A 20,496-nucleotide genomic window follows, 5' to 3' on the forward strand; every position below is an offset into this window, starting at 1 on the left:
AACCAGTTTCACAGTTAAAATGCCTGTGATAAACTTCAGATACTTGTATGGTTCCTAATATGTACCCATACGACATTACAAAATTAGGCAATGTATATTGCTGAAGTGGAAGGGTTATCATGACTCACATTGGGCTTAAATCTGAAACTGGGTTTAATACATGGTGAAAATCCCTTGGTGCTGTTGTTTTCCCTAGGCTGAATAAAATCTGCAGTGGACTCTCCTTCCAGAGAAAGAATCAGTTTATGCAGCGGCTGCACAACTACTGGCTCTTAAAACGTCAGTCAAGAAATGGTGTCCCACTGATACGGCGGCTGCACTCTCACTTACAGTCCCAAAGAAATGCAGAACAGGTATATGACATTTTTCTGTTTTCTGAAATAATGTGAGGGGAAAGTATCGTGTGAACTTATCAGGAAGGTTTTTAGAAGGGTTTGCCAGCTAAAGGAAGTGAGTGGGCAGTTAATTCGGGGAAATTGTAGAGAATAGTAGAGATGGAACTTCTACATCCTCCCTTAGTGGAGTCTTCCATGGCATAATAACTCTCGTAACAACATGTATTTTGTTGTGTTAGATTACAATATGGAGAAAAGCAAAGCCATCAGTGGCCTATCTCTCTATCTTGAAAATACTCTGAACTCATTCCATTATTTGGAATGAATTCAAGGAAGCAGTATTTGCTTCCTTGAATGTTATTTTCATGCTGGATATTAATCACTGGATTCTGTCCACTTTGTTTTTCTTTCCTATGTAGAGCTTTTCGTTTGTCTTTGCTTTAGAAACAATCAGCACTTCTGAACATCACGTTACCATAATTTTTAATGCAACAGGGCCATACCTTCTGATTTACTGTTTGTGGTCCATTGCCTTTGGTCTGACTTCTTGTTCTCTAGACATGAACCCTAGTTTTACTACTACTACTACTACTATTTAACAGTCACATAGCATCAACAGTGAGCAAGGCATGCACGTTACTATTTTCTTCACCCAGAATTATTGATACTTGCTTATGCTCCATCATTTGTTTGTTTGCTTGGGTAGAAAGTATTCCTTGGTAGCGGAGTGCAACACAATGAAGTCTTGCTTTCCATTATTGAACTGGTATGATGTGACAACTTACATTCAAAAAGGTACAGGAATGTCAATGAGCGTTGCTAAAACATTTTGAGAATGCAGATATAAACTGGATTGGTCTTCTTTAGATAGCCAATTCCAAATCTATGCTTAAGACTCAACTGGGCTGAATCACAGTGCTTATAAAGTAGATTCTGTGGTTTTGATAGGAAGAGAGAGGTAAATTGGGAGAGATATGAAGTGAGAGCAGGCAAAATAAAATAACAAACTATCTCCATTTCACAGAAAGAGCAGGATGAGAAAACCACTGCAGTAAAAGAAGAACTGAAGTATTGGCAGAAACTGCGGCATGACTTAGAAAGAGCACGGCTGCTCATCGAATTAATTCGTAAGCGGGAGAAACTCAAACGTGAGCAGGTAGGGTAACTTGGTGGTCTGTTAGCAGCAATCCTTTAGCCTAGACATGATATTTCATTTTGCTACAGGATGGTTTCATGGTCCACGCGAACATATAACTGTTTACACTGCTAATGAGAGACAGACACTATTGAATGCCATTGATTAGAACTGCTAAAGGCGTCCTAGAAGTTATGAGTTATTCTCATATTAGTCCAAAAATCTGCGCAATCTTAAGCATGTTTATTCAGAATCAAGCCCCACTGTATTTAATGGACTTACACTGAAGTAAATGTACACAAGGTTGTAGCCAAAGACAAATTCTGAATTGGGTCAGACAGTACCTTTTATTGGAAAACTCAGTTATGTGTAATTGAACACACACATTGTCCAAAAAAAAAGGTGGGGGGAGGTAGTATCTTATTTCATGTCAGAATCTATTTGGGGTGGTATACAAGGACAGATAAATGGACAGATAAAGGACAGACTATGGAATTTACTTCCACAGGATATAGTGCACGGATAACTGTGGCTAGGCTATCTCTGTCCATGACGAGTCATAGTAAATATTCAAGCCATTGCCGGTGAAAAAGCATTGTGGACCATGGAGACCACTTGGGCGTCCAGTGAGAATTCTGGATCCATCAGTATCCCCAAACAGCAAAACTGGTACTAGTTAGGAGGAGTGCATTCCTGTCCAGAGCAGGCTGAACGCTTTTCTCAGTGATGTTTCCTAGCCTTTTGTTATTACTACCTTGTCTTTCATGAAACAGCTAATATTAAATATAAAGCAGTCCTTTTGTAAATGGCATTCTTGTAGATATCAGATCAATTCTCTTTATTCCGTATTAATGCCATATGATCAAATAAGCTTACATAGTTAAAATAAAAGGTATTTATCAAACTAGTAGTTTATTGGGACCTGAGGTACTATCAGTACATGACACCCTGAATGAAGGTGCAAGAAATCGTACACGAAGAATGATTAAATATTTAACTTACCGATATAATCTTTATTACCACTGTTTGGGGTTATTAATTCCCATAGTTGTATACATTATTGTTTTGACTGCTTGTGCCATACTTGTTCTGTTGTTAGGGCTGTTTCAAGGCATTTTACCAGAGGCAGAGAAGCAAATGGTGAATGGCCCCACCCCTCCAAGTCCAGGTGCATAGTGCCCAAGGCTTGCCAAATTATTTTGGCAACTACTGCAGAAAATCCCACAAGTACATCTTCCCCTTCCTGGTAGTAAAAATAGAGCAATAACAATTTACTGCGCTTTCATGATGCACAAAATCAGCTGGCTGAAGTGGCTGCCTCAGTCTGCTTAATGGTAGTGCTGGCCTTACCTGTTGTGTTATATCCTGTTATTCGTTTAACATTTAGCTAGTTGGATTCAACTAAGCTGGCATTTGTAATCTCTGCAATTCACATAGTTTGTTTACAGGAAATGCCATTATATAGCTAAACATCAGTTTTAAACTTGTTGTTTATACCTTAAGTGACTATTGACTTGTTCAAACTATATGAAGTAAGTTGAACAGGACTGCTTCCCACCCCCCAATCTTACGGGCGGCTGATTTAGTGTTTATAGCACCTTTCATAAAGGGCAAGAAAATACCTTCTTGAAATATATGCTGCTGTGTAATATACAGGAAACTTTTTCAAAGCTGTGAATCTCCCAGAGAGCTTTGGCGATTGGCTGGTATAGAAATGTAGTTAATTTATTAATAAAATGAGCTAGTGAACTTACTACATACATTGTAGACTGTTGGGGGAAGCACTTCTCCAAACTTCCTCTGGAATTAGCTGACACTCCATATCTACAGTGTCCTAAGACTGCTAAGAGAGGGCAGTTGGTTCATTTTGTTATTATTTTTTCTGACTCTCAGGTAAAGGTTCAGCAAGCTGCTATGGAATTACAGCTCACACCCTTCAATGTGCTGCTGCGCACCACACTGGATCTACTGCAGGAGAAGGATCCAGCCCAGATCTTTGCAGAGCCTGTAAACCTGAGTGAGGCAAGTACCTGGAAGAATTGTTTGGCTTGACTTGAAGGCCTCTTCAGATACATGCCTACGTAATACTATCACTGGCAAGAGGAAGGCCCTGTTGAATTGCTCATGCCAAAGCTGTTAAGTTGTTGCATAAACTAAGGAATTTCTCCAAGGTGTTTCTGCAGAGGGCTTCCCTACTGTCCAGACTATGGCATTATTTTGAGGAAGTTGGCTATTGCTTCTCAGCAAGGTCATTTTATTTGCCAGAATGGGGTATGACTTAACCAGGGTGATATTGCTGAGCATTTGTGCTCTGCCTCAGTGCCAGTGAGAGGGCATTTAGAGTGCTTGTGATGGGTATGCCCTGGTTGGCTAGTAAATGATTTTTGTAATTGTACAGGTTTTATATGTTTAGGTTCCAGATTACCTGGAATTCATTTCCAAGCCAATGGATTTTTCTACCATGAGGCAGAAGCTGGAGTCCCACCAGTACCGAACACTGGATGAGTTTGAGGAGGATTTTAACCTTATTCTAACCAACTGCATGAGGTATAATTCTAAAGACACAATTTTCCATCGAGCAGCTGTCCGGCTCAGGGACCTCGGAGGAGCAATATTACGCCATGCACGGCGACAAGCTGAGAATATTGGTTTTGACCCCCAAGTAGGGATTCACTTGCCTGAATCACCAAAGACAGAAGACTTCTATCGATTTTCTTGGGAGGATGGTGAGTTTTCTTTGGGGAGTTCTGCTTTAATAATAAAATGAAACTTAAGATAAAAACTCCACGAGTACAAAGATAAGATAGTAATTCAAGAAATCAGTTTGGAGGCAACTGTGGCGTGACACCCCACAAGTCAATTCCCAAATGTATGCCTGCAGTTTGTAAGTCTGTGGTTTGTAGAATGTTGGCCTGAGTGGGCGGAGTTAGAATGTCTTGGGAGGGGGGAGGAGTGATATATAAGGGAAGGACTGAGGGGATTGAGAATACTTTTTAGGGAGACTTGTTAGGTACTCTTAGAGTCTGCAGTGCTCTCTGTGTTTATGGTACTTAAGTTCTGGGAAATTTGAGAGTCAGTGTAGTGAGTGGTGTCTTTAGAATGTGGTGTGCACGTAGTGGAAGTATATAATTCAATACTGATAATAAAGAAAGTTCAAGAGTGATTGTGTGAGTGAAAGGAAAGCGCGAATGTGAGGGTGACAGGATTGTATGGATGGTTTCAAAAAAGTTTTTAAATGTTATTAGATGCAAAGCTTATGAACTTTTAAAAATAAATTTTGATTGTTTATTTTAAAAACTACCACGAAAATCCCACGTGTCTGTTTGGCATTTATCATCTTAAGTTTACACATTCAGCACCCACTCTGACAATAATTCACCTCAACAGATATAACTCACAGCGCATTATTATATATATATTAAATCCTTCTCCATTTTAAACCCCTTTCTCCACATAGTTTGAAGGAAGGTGGGCTTTATCCCTTGCCTCAGGCATATCAAGCAGTGGTGCTTGGCTTGAGCAGGGAGTAGTCTCGGTCAGGTCTGTTGTGTTGCCCCATAATTATGTGTTGCCCCATAATAAGTGGTGGCAGACGTGAAGTCTGGTGTTCAGAGCCTGTGTCATGGCAGCAACATCCCATACAACAATTTTTATTTTGCTAATCCAGACCTCAGTTTTCCATTGACCATATACTCTTTCTCATTGTCTCAGTTCACATGTACTGGCAGTTCATGAGTTATTTAACCCAAGAATTGTTGAAATGTAGCAAGAACAACCCATGGGTTAACTCTGGGTTGTTTAACCCCTGACACCCAGAGTTTCTTGGTTCAGACGTCACTCTAACAACCTATAAATAGGGCAATCGTAGATGGTTAATTGAAAATTGAAGTTATGAGCATGCGGAGGGTTGTTGTTATGTGTGAACCAGTGCATTGGTTCTGTGATGTTATTGCAGTCTCATCCTCAAAAGTCTTATTTGCTACATATGGTATAAAGTTCAAAAGTAGTTTTGGTAAGAACTTTGCATAAGTGTGGCTTTGAAAGCTTGAATCACTGAGGAGTTCGGAGAACATTTTGGTTGGCAGGAGGCCTCAATCATTGGCTGTTAATACCACTACTCTTCTCATTGCAGTTGATAATATTCTCCTTCCTGAGAACCGGGCTCACCTTTCCTTAGAGGCGCAACTGAAGGAGCTGCTGGAAAAACTGGACATGGTGAGCACCATGAGGTCAAGTGGTGCCCGAACCCGCCGCATCCGCCTCTTGAGACGTGAAATCAATTCTATCCGGCAAAAGCTGGCCCAGCAACAGAACAAAACCATGCCAAATGGAGATCCAGCTCCGTGGGAGGAGGGACTGGAGAAAATGCTACTAGGAGAACGGGATGAAGATGGTGGAAAAGGTGAGAGGTGTCACCAGATCTCTGAGAGAAGCAGTTGGGCTGTACTGGAAAGGCAGTCCTCTGGGAACTAGCTGGGAAACTGGAAATAACCCTCAGGGATCTATGCCCATGAATCCTCTATCACACTCTTAGGAAGAAGTCATTGTTTAATCTCAGTGACTGCTTTTAACAACACACTCAGAAATCATTTAAAGAAATGAAGAGTATCAGAACAACCTTAAAATGCTGCAAAATAATATGAAATTTTACATTGTAACAAGGGCTGGAGAGTTTGGAAGAAAGATGATAATCAGGTTAGCCAATCTTGAATCTTTATGGCTGCAGCCCAAAATGCATTTATGCTGACCTCTCTGAGGCATCTCTAGAGTATTCTGGGCTGTGAGGGGTCTAGTTTGGGGAGACAGAAATGTGTTTCTAGAAGTCTACATCACAAAGACACCAACACTGGAAGCACTAATTGGCAATCTCATCAGAATTTTTTAAAAGTCTGTCAGAAAGCTAGCAGTTTCATCTTTCACCTCCCTCAAGTGTCTGTCAGCTAATGGGTACATACTTGCAACAATGGGCAGTGAATGTTATAGTTTGAGATTCTGAAGGAACTGTAACATTGGTTTGTCTAAAGGATACTGAATAGATTAAGTCAAGGGATGTTGTGATCCCATGGTCTTCTGAGAATCAAAGGTAGCATAGACAGGTGCAGAATAGCATACAGGTAATTGCAGCCAACCAGGATCTTAGTTTGATTTTGAGCAGGGGGTCCTCTATTTCCTTATATTTTTCTAAACCAGATAGCAGCATTTGGCAGTATCTGAGTAACCTTCTGACTGTGCCCTAAAAGCAAGATGAGAAAACAGTGTCCTTAGGTTTTGACACACTGTGGAAATGAGACGTGCCGTACATAGGGGGAAAATGGCCAGGGAAGCAATCTGTGTTGTCCCTTTGCTATAGTTTGCTCTACCTAGAATGTTGTTCTCATGGCGGCAGCAAAGGAAATAGCTGTTAGATGTTGTTTGCCTTCTCTTCCTGCTGAAAAGCTCAAAACAGTAACAATAAGTGACTTTTAATACTATAAAATAAAGCACAAATAATTGTGATTGATGAATGTAGTGTGGACCAGCTGGCTACGTCAAAGAACTTGTCTGTATTCCTGACACTGCTGTTGAGCTGTGTGCTGTCCAAAAGCCCCAAATGTAAACTTTTGCAAACCGCCCAGAGAGCTTCAGCTGTGGGGCGGTATATAAATGTAAATAATAATAATAATAATAATAATAATAATAATAATAATAATAGTGTCAGCTTGTTACAGGTAGCTCTTTTCTCAGCTTTAGCATTTTTGTAAAGCTTTACCTGCAGCCAAAGAATAGGAAGCCCTCTCGGTTTGGGCAATATACTTAAGTATCGGAGTGATCTTTGACAAATGCAAGTTGGGAGAATAGTGACCTCTGGTGCCAGATGGCTGATGGTGCATAGGGGCCAAAAAATAAATGCTAAAAAGCCACCCGGATTCCTGTAAAAAAACCCACCACCTTTGCTCATCTGAAAAAACCTTGCTCATCTGTGTTTAGTAATATTGTACTTGCTGAATATCTATCATGTGTGTTTTGTGTGTGTACTTGTGTGACACTTAGCCTCTCTTTGCTAACCTTGTACGTTGTCATATAGTAACTTTATTATAAGCAAACCATATAGTAAATGGTTTGCTTACACCACTTTTTGTGTATATTTTTTATAATATACACTTATATTTTTTATAATATTTTTGTGCAGTTGTATGCTTTTTAGCATTTATTTTTTGGCTCTTATTCAAGTGGTGCCCTATTTTGGTTTTCTGATAATGCATAGGTACATTCTTATATGTTTATTCACTATACTAGAAAAGCAAAATTCTTAGAGCATGTGCTTGGATACAAGATCGACCCATATTAAGCTGATATATTTTTAACTGAGATGCAAGTAATTTATGAGAGAGAATTGTCCATAATAACAGAGTTTGATATCTGCACAAACAGCTTTCGAATAGAAATAATAATTTAAAACACAAAGCCTTGCATGAAGGCTTTTATTTCAGATGGAGACATGATTCAACAATTTCATGATGATTATAATGTATTCTCTTCTCTCAAAAGGGCATTTATGTGCTGGTGGTTTACAGTGGTCTATTCTTCCCTGCGCAAGTAGATAAATAGTAAAACCAAATTAACAAGTGGTATGTGAATCACAGAACATAAACGTTACCCTTCCCAAATATATTAGCTTTGTGAATGAACACAATACTAATTTTACAATGAGGACTGAGTCACGTTCCTTTTGGCAGATGACAGATAAAAAAGAAAAACCCAAGACTACTTTTTCCATTTAAATATACTGTTCTCAAAATAAAAGTGTTCACATTTTCAATATTTAGCTCTTTTTATCTTCAAAAGGAAACTAAATGGAATAAAACTTTAGAAGTGATTTAACTTCCTTAACTTCACTCGCAAAAAGATATTGGGTGCATGTTTAAATTTTGTAGACTTGTTTTTACCTCAATTTTAGAATTTCTGTAAACCGCCCAGAGAGCCCTGGCTATGGGAGTGGTATATAAGTTTAATAAATAAATAAATACATAAATAAATAAATAAATGTTAAAAGTTGTTACCAACCTCTCTTACTGGGAAAAGATCTAAAAGCCAATCCATATGGCATGTTTTTGTTTGTGGTGACATTGCAAAGCCTAGATCGGTATTTTGAGTTGTCATTGGTAGGTGCAGCAGATCATGGCCATCACTGTGCGCAGGGTGCCTTGCATCTGCCCACAACTGATCTAAGTTATACATAATGCCTTGGTTTCAGTTCATACTGGTATTCCTCCTCCACACTGTTCTGATAAATGAAGCGAAAATCTTGTGTTCTTCAAAGCTCATTGAAAATTGTATCACCTTCCTGTCCACTGTCTGTTTATTAACAAAAAGCGTCTCCAACAAACCAGGCAGGATAGTATAAAGCTCTGTCCATCTCATGTAAGCATGCAGTCCCTGAGAGGGGAGGATCAAGGAACGCAGTCCATTCTGGGGACGCTGGAGCTATTTTCATATTTCCTGAACTCGTGTCCAAGTGGTCGTGACTACTTAACCAGCTTCCCTGCTGTTTGCTTCCTTCCTTCTCTCTCCCTCTCTCCAGTATTGCTGTTTCACCACAGCATTTTTCCAACTCTGGAGAGCAGTATCCAGTCACTACCAAACTATTAGAATACGTTCATGTATAGCTGATGGCATAGATGTAGTTTGGGTGGAATTCTTGCTATCCAGTAGCTCCATTAGGTATGCAACTGCCATGCTGGGAGAGAGGAAGTAAGTGGGGTATAGCTTGCTTAAGCAGCCAGGTTGAGGAAGGCTGATAGGGTGGAGCAAATAGTAACATTCTGTCTCCCTGCTGCTCCTGAGAACCAGACCTCTGAACTGATCTGGATTGTTCAGGGTTTGTTCGTTTTTTTAAAAAAGAAAGATTAGAAGCTTGAGGCCCCTTCATTGGTCTTCGTTTTTGATCTTTCAATTCACAGGTTGCTAAAGGCGTTTTTAATCCCTTCCCCTGGTGACACTGGTACCTTTTAAAAACCCTACTTTTTCAAAATGCAGATTGTGATACTTTATATTTTATCACACATCTCACAGTTTCAGGTTTCTAGAGCTCTCTGAAAGAGGGCAGTAGCTATGAAATCTTGCAGCAATGCAAAGTGCTCAGCAGCTGCTCAGTGGGAGGTATATGGTCCAGTTTAAGGTCAGGTCATTATTGCAGCTGATGAGAGACTCCTGCAACTTTGCCGGATGGCTTTCAGCAGTCCTAATTTCTTTCATGCAGGTACTTGAAAGAACAGCTAGGGGGAACTTTAAAGAGCCACCTGGTGGTGTTGGTGGGGTGGGATGTGGGGTCTAAACTATTATCCAAGAAACATAAGATTACCATTATCCATGAGTGATGTTTTACAACTTGTTCCAAAATAGGGAAATGATCCCATTGAATTATTTTGGTTAGTCCATAATAATTTTTGCTGTAAAAATTTTCAATCTCTCTTATTTCAGGTCTGTACTAAATGGTGCAATATGAAGTTTGATGTAATTTACATTCAGAGACTCTCTGCAGAATCTTTATGATTTTGTTAGGAAATTCCTGAATGATGATATTCTTCCTTCTTCAGGGGGATGTGGTCAGCTTAGCAGCCAGGCTTCCCCTCAGTGTTGGCAATCCATGCTATTTAGGTGGTTGAGGAAATAACTTGTTTTCCTGGTGACTGCCAGGGCATTGCACAGATAGAAAATAATGCTTGGACAGCTGCAGAACCTTAGAAAAGAGGGGCAGGGGTGAGGATGGAATGCAGTTAATCTCTGATCTCGTTCCACCATAAATTGGAATGAAATGCTCAGACACATTAATGTTAGAGTGGAAGGAAGGCTCAGTGGGGAGAAACCTGACATCTGGATTTGTTCCTTTGCTGAGTATTCTGGTGCCTTCGGTGAACTTAGTGCAAGGGACAGTGGCAGTTTTTTAAAAGCAAAAGAACACATAAGCAATTGTTTCCCATTGACTTGCAACAGGATCTAGGCCTTTAAGGAGACTTTTTTTTGCATTTGAAACTCTTCTCTGACCTTCTGGTCCTCCCATATCTCCTAACCTTTTATGGCATACAGGGATGTGGAAGGTATGAGGGTCTGAAAAAGTGAGAAATGAATGTCATGCAGCTCAGTCTTCAGGATGTTTACTTGGAAGTTAATCCCACTAAATTGAATGGAGTTTACATTCAAGTAAATATGCACAGGACTGCATGCCTTCCATAACGTGATTGGTTAAATGACAGGTATGTTTGTTGGTTCTCTGGCAGAGGGACACAGTTCTGGTCCCACACACTCACGCTCCCTCCCTTAAGGGTTAACTATCGCACTGACTTACCACTGACTTTTGTCCATAGAAAAGCGCAGAAAGCTGTGATCCGTACTTGGGGGTGGGGCGTTCTTTCTAAAATGTTCAAGCAGATTCTTTTTCTCTTTAGCAGATGACACCAAGCCCCCACTTCCCCCCACCCTGGAGCCCACAGGACCTGCACCCTCCCTATCGGAGCTGGACTCTCTGCAGGACCCTCCAACTCTCAAACCCATTAGCGAAAGCAAGTCCTTGAACAGACTACATAAACGGCTGAAGTCCGAGGGTGAGCACTTTGATAAGAAGACGCTGCAGAGGGAGAGCCACGCCTTCCAGCGCTTGCTCAGCGACAACGGCCTGAACGGATTGGCCCTTCAGGCCACAGGCGCTTCTGCCACCCCCCCGTTTAGTGGAGTGGGCAGGCGGACATCTGTCCTTTTTAAAAAAGCCAAGAACGGGGTGAAACTGCAAAGAGGTCTGGACTGCCCCCTTGAGAATGGAGAGGACCACAGCCAGAGTGGGCAGCTCTCCCCCTCCAGCATAGGGGGTGAGCGGCCATCCCGGAAACGGCCACAGAGTGGGAGCTGCAGCGAGAGCGATGGCGAGAAATCCCCCAGACAGGCAGGAGTGACAGGTGACTCCCCTGAGCTTTCATTCCTCTGATGTCTCGGAAGGTCAGAGACCCCAGGGTAGGGGTGCCTTGCAGTTGCACTGCTTGCCTGCTGGCAAGAAGTCTCCATGTCCCCACAGCATCCAACACTTCCCTGAGTCCCTGTGGGAATTGAGTTCTGTCGCATGAATCACAGCACTGTCATCTTGTGCTGTTGTTCTGGAGGATGAGGGGGGAAATGACGGGCTCAGGAGCAGAAGAGGATCTTGTGTTGTAGAGGAAGTCAGATTTACTGGCCTTTACTGTAACTAATTTGGGACTTTTCTTTCTTGATGCTGCTAGGCTGCTTTAGGAGGGGTGTAATATTTGATCATTTCAGTGCAGTGGGGAGAGTGTTTTCTTTCTCTTTACGACAGTAAAATGCTGCATCACTTCTTCAACCTTCAGCTGAATCATATACAAATCTTTTTCATGTTTTTTGTTGATGTGTGAGTAACTGTGTGTGTGTGTGTGTGTGTGAGAGAGAGAGAGAGAGTTCATAGTTCTTTTATATGGAGTTAGCTCTGGCACTATTGAGGTTGGTTTTTGTTTGCTTTTAGTGAAAACAAATGATGTGAAAAGTTTCCACCAGCCTCTTCCTCACTGCTTCTTGCTTCTGATCTTGTTTAGTCATGCACCAGACTATAACAAATCAGTATGCAGTGAGATAATATTGGTTTGATGGTAACATAAAGGTCTGGAGGATCGAGGAAGAGGCAGATACTACTAGGGGCACTTCATCTACTTATATGGTTTAGAGTGCCAAACAGCAGGATCGTAGCATTGACCTGAATGTCTCCCTGAAACTCAGGACTGTTTCACACATCTTTGAACATTATTATGCCACATTTGATGACTCTCAGGTGAATGTGTGATTTGGCGCCACTGAAAAACATAGTATTTAAGGTGATAATGAAAGTTCTGCCAGTGGTGTTTCATCTGTGATGGTTCATTCACACATGCAAGTCACTGCAGCCATCAAGTGATCAACATAAACCTGTGAGCCAGCCCTAACACACTACTTAAGGAAGCATAGCAAGCAAGCAAACAAACTGAAAGCAATAAAGGAAACGTACTGCTTTCTACTTCTGCCTTCACTCCTGCTTTCTTCCAAAATAAGCTACTAGCTACAACTATCTGTCAGGGATGCTTTAAGGTGGATTCCTACACTGAGCAGGGGGTTGGATTCAATAGCCTTATAGGCCCCTTCCAACTCTACAATTCTATGATTCTGTGATATATGTCTTCTTCATCATTAAAAACATTCTTATTAGCACTTGGTAGTCTTTGGATCAGTTTTTAATACAATCTGATCGGATTCTGCTTAATGATCAATTCTGGAAAAGTTGAATGGGTAATCATTTTTTACATGTGTGCTTAAAGGAGCATTTCTCAGAGTGATCCTGTGAATACCAAAAAAGTAAGCTTGGAAGAGGCACAGAGGATCAAGTGATCATTTGGGTGAAATAAACTTCAATGGCAAACAGTCCCATCTTGAGTAAATAAAGTAGTACCTATGTAGTATATTGTTAAGGACCAGGAACTGGGCTTAAACTGAGAAGTGAAATTTCCCACTTAGATACTGTCCAATCATAGGAATGTGTGTGCTAGCTTGCACTGCTCTGTTTTATGGTTCATGTGGGGATGAGGTATGTGTTTCATATGATTACATGTTAGTTATTTAGACTTATCCCAAAGGATGATACTGGGTCACAACATTTAAATACTAAAAGCATGAATTCCAAAAGAGGACCAAAAGAGACACAAATCCCAGTGAAAGTTGCCCCACAGGTCTGAGCACTTCTAGAAGAACTTCATGCTCAGCTTTCACACATACCCAGGGGGAGAGAATTCCATAAAAGTGGGGTCACCACTGATAACATTTTTCTTGTACTCCCTGTTGTATGGACTTCACACACAGTGGAAATGAGTGTGCTCCTTAGTTCATTATGGAGTTTGTAATGGGATACAACAAAGAAGATTAACTCTTTAATGTATAGAGCTTCAGTTTTCTAGGGCATTATAGGCCAAACTTACCACCTCGGACCTGAATTCTATAAGGAGCCAATGTAAACTGTAGAATACTGGTGTGATGTGCATCCGATGACCAAATTGTACAGCAACATTGGGGGCCTAAGTTTGACCTGATAATAGCTGGTTCTCTGTTGGCTGAAATGCTTTTAAGGTTGGCTGTGGTGATGAGTTGTCCCCACTAGTTCCCTTCTCCACCTTGTTCTATGCTGTGCAGCAGCTTGGTGTTATGTTGCATCACTTGTATGGTGCCTCTTGTAAAAGTGAGAACCATTCTGTGAGGCCAGTGCCATATCCTAGATCAGTTTGTGATGCTAGTACAGCATTATAAGATGCAGAACTTGCTATTTGACAGCTCAGTGGCTCACTGGACTGGGCTATAGGATGGGTAAAATGAAGAGGGTGGAATTAAAACAGAGAAAATTGATTACCAAAGGTTTCCAGTGTTCTGCTAAACTGATTACATATTTTCCCCTTGCTCCCATTTCCCTTGTTAATTCTTTGTTCCTGCTTTTATTAAACTGGCTTAGAAAATTTTATAGTGAACTTCAGGGAGTTTTCTGCACTTCTCATTATAATTATGCAACAAAGATTTCCCAAGAAAAAATAATAAAACTTTAATTGGCAGAATGAATTGAAATTAGACGAGAGAGAGTAAATTTACCACATAATAAGAAGTGCCCTGCTGGATCAGACCAACAAAGGCCTCTCCAGTCCAGCATTCTGTTCCCATAGTGACCAAAGAGATGCCTATGGGAAGCCTACAGGCAGGACACGAATGTAATAACACCCTCTTGCTCGGGTTCCCCAGCAACGGGGGAATGAGTGCCTGTGATACCGGTAGCATGTAGCCATCGTGCCCTTAATAGCCTAATGCTCCATTAATTTGTCTAATCCCCCTATAAAGCTGCCCATGCCTGTGGCCATCACAGCATCTTATGGTAGTGAATTCACTACCATAAGATGTGAGTAAGTACTCCTTTGTGTCTGTCCTAAATTTCTCACCGTCCAGCTTCATTGGATGATCCCCACTATTGAGATCCCATTGGGGAGGAGTCCAGTATTATGTAAGAGTGAGAATAACCTCTCTGTATCTACTTTCTTATTAGAAGAGCGATTCTGGATCAGACCAAGGTTTATGTGGTCCAGTATTTTGTTCACACAGTGGCCAATCAGCTGCCCACAGAAAACCTACAAACAGGACATGGCTACAACAGCACTCTTCTGCCCACGTTTCCCAGAGATTGATGTACACAGGCATAATGCCTCTGATACTCGAAGTAGAATATAATAATCAGGACTAGTAGCCATTGATATCCTTAGTATCCCTGAATTTGGCCACAACCCCCTTTTATAACAATCCAAATTGGTTGCTATCACTACAACTTGTGGTAGGAAATTCCATAGTTTAACTGTGCATCCTGTGAAGAAGTATTTCCTTTTATTGATTGTACACCACCCCGAACAGATTGTGACATGAGTCAGATACTAGCCTTTTTTGTGGGGCAATATGCATGTGTAATTATATCTAACAACGTTTGTCCAATAAAAGGTAATATCTGGCCCATTTCAGAATTTGTCTTCTGTTGCAACCCTGTGGGTATTTACTTGTATCTAAGCCCATTGAATACAGTGGGGCTTGATTCTAAATAAACATAGTAACTCTAGGTCACTTATGAGCAAGTTAAAAAGCACTGATTCCAATATAAATCCTTTGGGGGACTTCTTACATCCCTCCATTGTGAGAACTGTTGGTTCATTCCTCTTCTTTCCTTGGTTGAGGGAGGGACTGTACTCATAACCAATTTATGGAATCTTAGGGGAAGAAAAGCTAAGATGTATCTGCCCCAGTGCATATTGCTTAACCTCTTAATAGTTCTGTTTGCCTCTTATTGTTCTGTGATATTCTGATGCTATTTATATGTATATGAACTTTCCGCTCTTGGAATTAAGGGCTACTCTTAGATTTATTTCTTTTTAAGCAAAGTGTCATGGAATATGTGGAAGATATTTATACAGTTTGTTGAAAACCAATAGTCAACAGAAGGGAAAAAGAACAGGGAATAAGATGGCACCCCTGCCATGATGAATGCATAAAGAAACAAAGAAGTAGAACAGACATCTGTGGATGAACAAACCTACAGGGATTAGGCAAGGGCAGGAACAAACACATACACACCCACCCAAAGGAAAGTAATGAGGTATCTAGGGGATTGCTGCAGAAGTGGATACGAATGCAATCCACATTTAAAATAAACCTTTAAAAAGTGTGTGGAGACAGTTATTAGTTGAGGAGTAATGAGACAATGGCTGGGATGAGGGACATTCCAAATGTCAGTCCACTTGACCACAAGGGACATTGCGTGACATTAGTATTTCATTCATGTCCTAATATCCAGGGAAAAACAAAATAGATATGGAAGTAGAGCACTAATCAGGAACATGACTCAAAATATGGACTATGCTATTTATTCACAGTAACCAGGTTTGCACGATCACAGGGTGGTTAATAACCCACTGTGGCTTATTAACCACCCTGTGTTAACCACCCCTCCCTTGGCAGTTGCTTGCCAAGGGAGGGGGTGGGGGTGGGGTTAGCATAGATGCCCTTGGCAGCGTGGCTAGCCATGTTGCCAAAACCTGGTAGGGTGGGTTTCTGCTGTGGTTAACAAGCCATCCAGAACCATTGCTTGCTCTAAGCTGGATTCACATGACATGACAAGCTGCATTGCCAAGGGTAATTTATGATAAACTCCCCCCCACCCCCCAGCATGTGTCCAGCATGTGCAGTGGGAGAAATAAGCCACCATAATTATCATACAACCACAAGCTCAAAGCTTCCTATTTAACAGGGATATTTTCGCATGTATTTTACTTCACTCTCTCAACTTTACTCCATTCAGCAAATGTACTAACTGCCTTACAAGTTCAATGCAATCTCATCTTAGTGAGACTGGAGAACTCCCTGGAATCTGGAGGGTCCTGGCACAGATTTGAAAGCCTTGGGAGACATAATAAACTGTGCTATGCATGTACATGGGCCTCCTATGCCAACATAGCATAATGTTATTGTGGCATTGGAAGTCTCTGCAATATCCCTCAACTCTTCTGTAGGTGCCAGAACTGCTGGATTCAGTACATTCCAGTGCAAAAACTGGTCACCAGTAACAAAAATGGTTTTCAGAGTGTTGGGTGGCAGTTTGGCAGTTATCCAGAAGGAAAACACACCTTGCTAAATATTTTCTGAAGCTGAACTCAGTGCAGGAGTTCAGCAGTAAGCAAAACTTTATTTTGGGGGGTGCATTTTTGGCTTTGTAATCACAGGATGAGACTATAATCAGGCGCTATATTGCCATATTTCATATTGCCATATTTCTCTAGTATCAATGGGCTTGAAGAGATATCAGGTGTGGGGAGAAAGGGAAGTGAATAAGGAACATCGCCTTGTTAATGGGTAGCAGCTGGTAAGGATTGCTATATGGACACAATAGCACAGAAGGAAGAGAGCTGCTATTGAACTAGTTCTTTGAACATAAAAAGTGCAAGACACCTCTTGACTGCGACTGTGCGCAGACATTGGGGAAGAGAATTTCATGCATTCTCTTAAATCATAAGTACATTCCTTCCACAAAACTGAACACGAACAAAGTAGCGTGGTTAGCGGCATTGTGGAAATGTGGTCTTGTCTATGTTTTCCTTTGTATGGTGTCTAAAGAATCTTTTAAAGAACAGTGTATACAGCTAGACTCATTCTTACATGCATTCTTTTCAGCAGCAGCAGTGACTAATGGCTACAGGAAGCATGCGGAAAGCGGGTCTGATTCTGAGTGCAGTTCTGGTCTTGGCAGTGGTCTCCCATTTGACATCTGCAGGTAAGCCCCTTTTCGGAAGGTCTCACCCAGAATAGCCATTATTCCACTGCTAATTTCTAGTCTTTCTTTCAGTTCATACTTTTAGATTTTGCTTGCATCAATCTCAGTGGCCATGAGTGAAGTTGGACATTGGCTGCTGGCTGCTTGCTGCTGCTGCTGCTTCCTCTTCCTCCTCCTCTTCCTCCTCCTCCTCTTCCTCTGCATTCCAGCAGATGTTCCCATGGTTGTGTATGTGGTGTCATGGTTTACAAATTTTGGGATTATTTATTCTGCCATGTATTTTGAGCAGTATGCAGTAAATTTATTTTAATGATGACATTGGCACTTGGTTATAATCTCACCTGTGGCATCTTTGTTTTCTGTGTCTTCTATAATTTTGTACTTTGTTGTCAATACTTCAGTTAACCCACCTGCTGTTCCCAAGACAGATCCATGGGTGGCTGTAGCAGTCTTCCCCAACCTGATGCCCTCCAGATGTTGTGGGCTTCAACTCCCATCATTCCCAGCCAACAATGAATGCTGAGACTTGTAGTCCAAAACATCTGGAAGGTGCTAAGTTGGGAAAGGCTGGACTATAGGGTCAAGTGTGGACCACAATACAATTTTTTTTAAAAAGAAAATTAGTCCTTAATTAAAACACAGTCCTACCATTAGCTTGCCTAGCCCAATTTCATTTCCCCTCTAGCTTTACAGTTGAACATTTGGCCCATGGAGAGCCAACCTTGTTGCTACATTGACACACTGCTGCCCCATCGCACAGTGAGCCGGTTCATATGTCACAGCAGCAAATCGTGGGTTACTTAACCCATGACTCACAGGGACAGACACGGACTGCAAGCTGCTTTTCGATTTCAGCCCAATCAAAGGTTGTGAGTGTGATGTGCAAAACCAGATTGTTGGGTTGTTTAGGGGCTAAACTGCCCAGCAGTTAACTCATGGTGTAACCACATCACCCTCGCAAGCTCCTAAACAATCCTTCGGTCCAGCTTCACATGTTATGGCAACCTCCAAGCACATCAGTTGGAGGTTGCTTATAGAAAATGGAAGCGGCTCGTTCATGGCGCATGTCCCTGCAAATCATACATTAATTAATTAAATGCTGCCGTGACATGCAAATAGACACCCCACCGCTTAACTGCCCCCAAAGTTCACAGACTGCCTGATTCCCTGCTCCTCCTTTGCATCTGATCCAAATCCTAAAAGCATCTGTTCAGCCTCCTAATTTATTAGACTACCCATGATGTATAGCAATTATTTTGTATGTTTTTGTGGCCATTTTCCTTTGTATGGCTTCAGTTGCTAGTGTGGCCATCCATATCTTGCAAAGGCTTGGTTGTTTGCCAGAGGAAGGGTGCTGAAGCCACTTACGAGGCCCAGAGGAATTGCTCTCACATTGGCATGGTAGCTACCCAAAAAACACTCCTCTGTGTTTTGGCTTCACGTCTTCCTTCACTCCACAGCACAACTTGAAGTGAACTCAAGCTAAGCCTTGGAGGTGAGCATTGTTTTATCGCTTAACTTACTCTCCATATTTCCTTTGCACAGTGGTCTGACTCCACACAAACGTAGCCGAGGAAAGCCTGCTCTTGCTCGGGTCCCTTTCTTGGATGGTGTAAATGGAGACTTGGAATACAGCAGCTCAGGTGAGAAGACTGTGTGTGTGTGTGTGTGTGTGTGTGTTTCTTAAGCAAAATGTGCAGCTATAATATGTACTATTTATTTATTTATTTATTTATTTATTACATTTTTATACCGCCCAATAGCCGAAGCTCTCCGGGCGGTTCACAAAAATTAAAACCATCATAAAACAACCAACAGGTTAAAAACACAAATACAAAATACAGTATAAAAAGCACAACCAGGATAAAACTACGCAGCAAAATTGATATAAGGTTAAAATACAGAGTTAAAACAGTTACTACTAGATGATGGGTGCTATTTTCCCCTTTGGTTGTGCCAAAGGAGGCTAAGGCTACAATCCTATACACACTTCCTGGAAGTAAGACTTCTTTGAACTCAAGGGGGCTTACTTCTGAGTAGATACTTGCAGCGTTGCACTGTGGGGCTGCAATCCTTTGCACATTTCCATGGACGTAAGCACCCCTGAGCCATGAAACTTGTTTCTGGGTAGACATGCATAAGATCATAGTAAATGTATTCTTTAAGTCTGTTGATGTCAATCTATGGCCTGTAGCTTTTAAAGCAGAATCTGTTCCATCATAAAGCTGTCAATATTTGGCAAATTGTATAGTAAGGATTTCAACTTTTTAAAGAATGCAGCTATTATAGCTGTAAAGAAAAGCTTGAAAATCTGCCATTAATATCCAGAGAAGCTTCAAACTCAAAAGTGGGGCTGAGCAGGGCTCATTGCATTGCGCTTCAGTGCTTTGCACATCTGCATATACTTATGTGCCAGTGTCAGTGTTGGCCCAAAATCTCCTACTGCCTGAGGCAAGAAACCTCCATGGCTACCAGCCATCATTGCTGCTCCACACTTTCCATCCCCCATGTCTGTCCTCCTTCCTCCTGCTTGCCGCGTCTGTCTCCTTTCTCCCCCGCTCCCCCCGCCCATTCTGTCTCCCTACTCCCTTTCAGCCAGTCTATCTCTCTCCTTCCCTCCTCTCTACCACCCTCCCTTCCTGCCACTGCCACCAGCTGCTCTGTGGTTGCCACATTGTCTGGAAAAGTGGCAAGTGCAGCTTTTCAGAGAGGCAGTCATGCCCAAATGCCTGAGAGGTCTTTCGTTAGTGCCAGGCATTGTAGGAGGGGATGGCCCTGGAGATACACTTCCTGCTCACTCTGAGAGGATCTGCAGAGCGGTCAGCTACAGTGGGATGGGTGGAGAGGGAGAGACATTGTGGTGGCAAAGGGAGGGAGCTCAGCAGTGGCAGGTCCTCCTAATGAGGTGACGAGTGCACAATTTGCCACTCCTTCCACTCCGCTGTCTGAGGCCGTGTGAGAGAGCCGGCTCTTGCCTGATGAGAGAGCCGGCTCTGGCCACATTGACTGTAATGGTTCTCTGCTTCTTTGTCCTTCCTAGCCACCAGAGTCCAAGCACCAAGTCACCTTCCTCCACACCCTCTGCCACTCAAAGTTTTACCATCCAAATTCATCAAATTAGAATGTAGGAGGAAAACACCAATCACAGCAAATTATCTGCAAACTATATAAACCCCACA

At 41.8% G+C, this 20,496-nt stretch overlaps 1 protein-coding gene across 1 annotated transcript in view; it reads left to right on the top strand.

The window, feature by feature from the left end:
* BRPF3 (bromodomain and PHD finger containing 3) overlaps positions 1–20,496 on the top strand; it is a 35,649-nt gene that overhangs the window by 6,293 nt on the left and 8,860 nt on the right. The window contains exons 3-10 of the mRNA XM_063140871.1: positions 197–353; positions 1,360–1,491; positions 3,364–3,492; positions 3,884–4,196; positions 5,603–5,872; positions 10,896–11,399; positions 17,218–17,317; positions 18,863–18,960. Coding sequence (XP_062996941.1) covers positions 197–353; positions 1,360–1,491; positions 3,364–3,492; positions 3,884–4,196; positions 5,603–5,872; positions 10,896–11,399; positions 17,218–17,317; positions 18,863–18,960 — 1,703 coding nt within the window. The remainder of the gene's footprint in view (positions 1–196; positions 354–1,359; positions 1,492–3,363; positions 3,493–3,883; positions 4,197–5,602; positions 5,873–10,895; positions 11,400–17,217; positions 17,318–18,862; positions 18,961–20,496) is intronic.

Source organism: Elgaria multicarinata, chromosome 1, assembly GCF_023053635.1.
Source record: "Elgaria multicarinata webbii isolate HBS135686 ecotype San Diego chromosome 1, rElgMul1.1.pri, whole genome shotgun sequence".
NCBI lineage: Eukaryota > Metazoa > Chordata > Lepidosauria > Squamata > Anguidae > Elgaria > Elgaria multicarinata.